We start from the raw sequence: 6,049 nt of genomic DNA, 5'->3' as shown, positions 1-6,049 counted from the left end.
AACCTGAATTTTTTTTTATCAAAGTTGGGATTGTTTCTTTTCCACTCTTGGTGCAAAGAGAGCATAAATATTCTGTCTCCTTGCATTTAATTAGTTTACAGTGTAGCTCATTTTTTTAATGCTTAAGCTTAAAATTTAGAGCAATAGTTTGACGATATCGTAGTAACAGATATTTTACCTTGACCTTTGCACTATTGTGAGAAATACAAAATGTTGTGCTAGATTTAATTTAGAAGTAATTAATCTAACACGTCAATCATTGTCTCAAAAGCTAAAATGAGGGAATATTTTATATATAAATCTGAAAAACAGCTCAACATTAACAACATCTGTAACCTTTTATTTGGAAATGTCCTTAAAGATCAACTATTTATTTATGTTTGCATGAGAGTAAAAAGAAAAAAAGGACTCATAGAATATAAAACTAATTTATTTTTAAGTCAGACAAAATAAAAACCTATAAAAACAGTGAAATGAAGAGATGCGTGTGTGTGGTGGAGTTTTAACAGTCGCGCCACAGAAAACGTGTTACTTTCCTTTTTCTACCCACATGAAGAAGTTGCAGCGTGCCTCGGGATTGGAAGCGTGTCCTTGAGGCCGTCCGCACACAAAAAACTGTTTGCCCATGTTTGGGCCGTCTTTTTTCACAGTGCGGAGCACACAGGATTCCCTGTGCACCTTGCAGCAGGGGGCCGGGGGCGGGCCGTGAAGCACAGACTTCCAAAACACAGATGATGCCCCCTTCTTGACATCTGATTGCCCCTCAGTGAGCCGAGAGGCCGGCTGCTTGGCCTTCACCCCGCTGCCTGTTTCTCCTGCGGCGCTGCTGGTGCACAGCTGGGACGGAGCGTCAACAACAAGCTCAGGGTGTTCAGTCATGCCGCCCGTTCCTGAATGCAGCTCGCTGGTCGCGGATGCCTTGGGCTTGCTGTGCGATGAGGTAAATTGGTCCAGACCAGGTGTGTTTTCACACGGTTTAACATCTGTGAGTTTGGGTTTGAAAAAAGAAAGGAGGTTACCCCGCGGCTTTGAGGAGGTATTTGTTGTTTTTGACTTTTTTCCCTTTGGGGCAGCAGATTCTGACGCTGATGATCGTTTTTTACTATCGCCACAAAACGGGTTCATGTTCTCCCTCTTTTCCTCCTCTTCCTGGGACCCAGGTAAAGCTTCCTTCGACTTTTGGTCCACCTTCACCAGGAAGCGAGAGAGTTTCTGCTGTTTGCCGGCAAACTCTGGCAGGTAGCGAGTGCAGAGGGGAGGAGGTTTGGAGCAGGGAAGAAGCGAACATTTGAGGTGCGCCCAAACGGGACAGTGATCGGAGCCCTCCACCTCTGGCATAATGTCTGCCCCCGAAAACTGCTCCTGGGCCAGCCGGTGGTCTGCAAATATGTAATCAATACGCGTGCCGTAGTTAGTCTGACGGGCTCCGGTGAGAGTGGACCAACAGGTGAAGGCGTTGGTACGAGTTGGGTGAAAGTAGCGGAAGATGTCTATAAATTTTCCCATTTGGACACAATCTGTTGTCTCTGATTCGTTATGATGTTCCTCCTCTTCCTCTTCTTGGACGCTACTGTACAAAAAGCTATTCAGCCATTTCCTCCCAGGATTCTCAGCAAAATCCTCCTGAGAAATATAAGAATAACATTTAGTTATTGAGCAGGAACAAGTAGAGTAATGGTGAAAAGAAGGTGCAACGTCTTTCTATTCCAGGAATTTATGATTCTAATCATTTAAATCTAACCTCAAGAACAGAACAAAGACCAAGTCAAAATGAAAAAGCGGTGTGTGTCAAGCTAAGTATATCGTCGCTGGTTTCGTAACACTTCAGAGGGGAAGTAGCAAAAAGGTCATCATATGATTAAATGAAATGTTCCCACACCTATATGCTGCATATGCAGAAGTTGTGGCCGTTTGCTCATCTGTGGCATAAAAATGTGTTTGCACAATGTACCGGAACATTTTGAGCCACATAAAGACGGTTACAAAGTTAGCCTTCTGTCACCTGAAGAACAGTTTCAGGAATAGAGGACTAATGTCTCAGCAAGATCTAGAGAAACTCATCCATGCCTTTATCTTTAGTCGCATTGATTACTGCAACAGTGTCCTCACAGGTCTGCCTGAAAAATCAGACAGGTGATCCAAAATGCTGCTGCTCACGTTCTGACTAAAACCAGGAAGACAGTGCGCATCACCCCAGTTCTAAAGTCTCTACACTGGCTCCCTGAAGCTCAGAGAATGGACTTTAACATACTGCTGTTATTTTATGAATCACTGAATGGCTCAGCACCACAATACATTATAGATCTGATGTTGCATCAACCTTCCAGACCTCTCAGGACTTTGTATTTTTTGTTTTTATGATGTAAAGAACTTTGAACTGCCTTGTTACTGAAATGTGCCAACAAATAAATTTACTGATCGATCGATTGATTGAATGTCAAAGCATGGATCTTCTCACACCTGAGAGTCCAATAAATTCGGTTTGATTGAGACCAAAATTGCAACATTTGTTTCATTTTCAGCAGGTGGGGTTTGCTTTTATAGTCCACTGCGTCAAACGAACAGAACCTTTTGAAAAACCTGTTCCCTCCTCGCCTGTGGTGGCGCTGCACCAAGAACTACTGAAGGAAACGACATGAAAACCTCCATAGAAGACAAGAGCGCAACTTCCTTCTTCATGAAATGTAAATAAAATGGAGTGGTGAGATTTTAAAGGTTGTAGGCTTTCAATTGAGTCGTTGACAAATAATATTACATTAGTTTAAAAAAGTACTTCCATCACAGCAGTTTTTAAAGCTTTTACTTACCATATTACTTGGGTCACAGTGGTCTATCTGCTGATGAGAAGTATTCACATCTCCTAAAATGATGACATGGCTGGAGAACAGAAAAGACAGTTTAGAAATTTGGTAGAAAGAAGCAGAGGAATAGCAGATTTTCTGTAACAGAGCAACAGGAAGTGGAAAATTAAGTAGCAGCAATGCTTCTGGAGGATTTCTCTTGCCAGTTTGCACTACTAAAAGCAGAACTTTTTGACTATTCACCTCAGATTAAATGGAGATTTTCTGTGAATTTAGGTCTGGACTTTGGCTTTATAACTCATGTATGTTTGAAAAAGAATGATGCTTCCACCACCATGCTTCACTGTGGGTATGGCGTTTACAGGGTGCCGTGTTGGTAATATATATATATATATATATATATATATATATATATATCCATCCATCCATCCATCCATCCATTTTCTTCCGCTTATCCGGGGTCGGGTCCCAAGGCGTTCCCAGGCCAGCCGAGAGACATAGTCCCTCCAGCGTGTCCTGGGTCTTCCCCGAGGCCTCCTCCCGGTGGGACGTGCTCAGAACACCTCACCAGGGAGGCGTCCAGGAGGCATCCTTATCAGATGCCCGAGTCACCTCAACTGGCTCCTCTCGACGTGGAGGAGCAGCGGCTCTACTCTGAGTCCCTCCCGGATGACCGTGCTTCTCACCCTATCTCTAAGGGAGAGCCCAGCCACCCTGCGGAGGAAGCCCATTTCGGCCGCTTGTACCCGTGATCTCGTTCTTTCGGTCATGACCCAAAGCTCATGACCATAGATGAGGGTGGGAACGTAGATCGACCGGTAAATCGAGAGCTTCGCTTTTTGGCTCAGCTCTCTCTTCACCACGACGGAATGGTACAGCGCCCGCTTCACAGTAGACGCTGCCCCAATCCGCCTGTCGATCTCCCGCTCCCTTCTTCCCTCATTCGTGAACAAGATCCCCAGATACTTAAACTCCTCCACTTGAGGCAGGACGACCCCCCCTGACCCAGAGAAGGCACTCTACCCTTTTCCGGCTCAAGACCATGGCCTCGGATTTGGAGGCACTGAGCCTCATCCCGGCCGCTTCACACTCGGTTACAAAATAGCTTTATAAATGTAGGTCAAAAAGTTAAATTATGGTAAAATCTGGCTACATCTGATCCTATGGTTCTCCTCTACATGGCTTGTGAAAGCTGCAAATGAGAATTATTATGCAACTAGGTTAATGAAAGTCCACGATGATGCAATCTGCTGGGTTTGCCTAGTTTCCTTAGAATATTTTTAAGTTATTTTAAATGATAAACAGAGCTTGATTTATTGCTTGATAACTAGGATCAACTGGAATGTGTGTGTGATTCAACTGAATGACTTTTTTTTGGTAAAGTGCTTTAAAAGTAATTTGTTGTGAATTGGTGTTAAATAATTAAGTTGAATTGAATTGAATTGTAGCTTTCTTTCTTGCCACTTTTCCATCAAGTTAAGATCTTTAGTGGTAAGTGACCATTTTCAAATTCTCCCACCGTGGATCTCTGCAGTGTTTATTTACACTGAAAACAATGTAAATAAAAATATCAATGGTTATGGCTGTAATGTAACAAAATGTACAAAATGTAGAAACAAGGCTATTTCTATCAATAACAGCAGCAAACAAACATTTAGATTAATAATATCAAAAGAAACGCAGTTTGTGTTGTAGTTGAAACGTTTGTGGTAAAAGCAGGAAACACCTGTGCCAGACTCTTCATTCTACACTCACCTCCCGCCTTTTAATAACGCTTCAGCCCGACACTGAAGCAGCTTGTAGAACTGAAGCTTGAACTGCTTTCGCTCCGGCTTGTCTGGGTCAGCGCGTGGGCAGTAGACATTTATTACAGTAACAGTCTGCTCTGTGTCCTGACACCTGAGGATGGGAAACAAAAAAATCAAGTTAACACTGCAAAAATTAGATGGGTTGTTTTTAGAAGAATAAAGATTGGGATGAGGTTAATATGAATTAATAACCAAAACATCTGAATGCAGAAACCAAATTCAGTCCCTATTCTAACAAATACATTTTTTGTCCATCCATCCATTTTCTGTACACACTTGTCCCTAGTGGGGTCAGGATGAGTGCTGGTGCCTATTTCCAAACATTTTGGGCGAGAGGTGGGGTCACCCTGGACAGGTCACCAGTCTGTCGCAGGGCAACACAGAGACAGACAGGACAGACAACCATGCACACACACACTCACACCTAGGGACAATTTAGAGAGACCAATTAACCTGACAGTCATGTTTTTGGACTGTAGGAGGAAGCCGGAGTACCCGGAGAAAACCCACCATGCACAGGGAGAACATGCAAACTCCATGCAGAAAGACCGGGGCCGGGAATCAAACCCACAACCTTCTTGCTGCAAGGCAACAGTGCTACCAACTGTGCAGAAATGTATTTTTTTAAAACATTTTTTTCTTACATTATTTTGTGCTGCGTGATGATGGCTCGCCCCTCATTGTCCAAAAGCTGCAGCTCCTCACTTGAAAAGTCACGGTGGTCACCATAGCATCCAACAGCTCCTTCATGGTTGGTGAGCAGACCTGTAAGTCCCTCCTCAGCAGCAGAAGGAGTGGCATTATCCCCGCAGTAAGTCGCAACACCTGTGAACACCAGGCATGGGAAAAAAAGGTGTTGACATAAGGTTATGAACTTCCTTGTTCTGCAGGACCTATCTTTAAATAAACTCAGCAAATCTTTATCATAGTTTGTTTGATTTTTATCTTGATCATAGTTTGTTTGATTTTTATGGCTGGGAATGCAGAATAGATGCGTTGTAAACCTGAATAACCGCTGCGTCCTCGACTGTAGCTGAAATACGAGTTGTAGCCGTCAACAATAGCCGTCCGTTCATCCAGCAGGTCTCCTAAAAAGCATAAATGGGTTTAACCTTTTATTGTTTTTCATAACAGCGCTCTGATTGGAGCACAGTGGACAGTAGCTTCTCTGTTTTTAACACTTACTTGTGACTTTTGTCTCCTGGACACAAATTATATCTGCGTCCAGGCTATCAAGAGCCTTTTTTATTCCGCTTTTAAAAGTCCTAATGCCGTTAATATTCCATGTGACGAGCTTCATGGTTTCAGTCTTAAACTAGAGAGCGGCAAAAAGCTACTGTGAAAAGCCGGAAGTAAACCGGATGTTGGGGCCAACGCAAGCGGAAGTGTACTTTTGCCTTTTTATTTTTTTATTGTCATGTTATTAGAACGTAATTATTG

General features: G+C 43.1%; 1 protein-coding gene across 1 annotated transcript; it reads right to left on the bottom strand.

The window, feature by feature from the left end:
- Nucleotides 1-412: 412 nt before the first annotated feature.
- apex2 (APEX nuclease (apurinic/apyrimidinic endonuclease) 2) lies at nt 413-5,994 on the bottom strand. The gene is made up of 6 exons (XM_081609180.1): nt 5,795-5,994; nt 5,614-5,697; nt 5,254-5,434; nt 4,557-4,700; nt 2,808-2,877; nt 413-1,623 (listed from the first exon to the last, which is right to left on the bottom strand). The coding sequence occupies exons 1-6, from the start codon at nt 5,907-5,909 to the stop codon at nt 529-531; spliced, it is 1,689 nt and encodes a 562-aa protein (XP_081465306.1). The 5' UTR covers nt 5,910-5,994; the 3' UTR covers nt 413-528.
- Between the last annotated feature and the right edge of the window lie 55 nt (nt 5,995-6,049).

This window comes from Poecilia reticulata, chromosome 7 (assembly GCF_904066995.2).
Source record: "Poecilia reticulata chromosome 7, P_reticulata-male-v2, whole genome shotgun sequence".
NCBI classification, from domain to species: domain Eukaryota; kingdom Metazoa; phylum Chordata; class Actinopteri; order Cyprinodontiformes; family Poeciliidae; genus Poecilia; species Poecilia reticulata.
The sequence above is the reverse complement of the archived record's forward strand: the minus strand, read 5'-3'. Positions and strand labels throughout refer to the sequence as shown.

Coding starts and splice junctions, on each gene's coding strand:
- apex2 (XM_081609180.1), bottom strand. CDS start 5,909: ATGAAGCTCGTCACATGGAATATTAACGGCATTAGGACTTTTAAAAGC. Junction 4,701..5,253: donor ATCACGCAGCACAAAATAAT/GTAAGAAAAAAA, acceptor TCCCATCCTCAG/GTGTCAGGACACAGAGCAGA. Junction 2,878..4,556: donor GCGTTATTAAAAGGCGGGAG/GTGAGTGTAGAA, acceptor TCTGTTCTCCAG/CCATGTCATCATTTTAGGAG.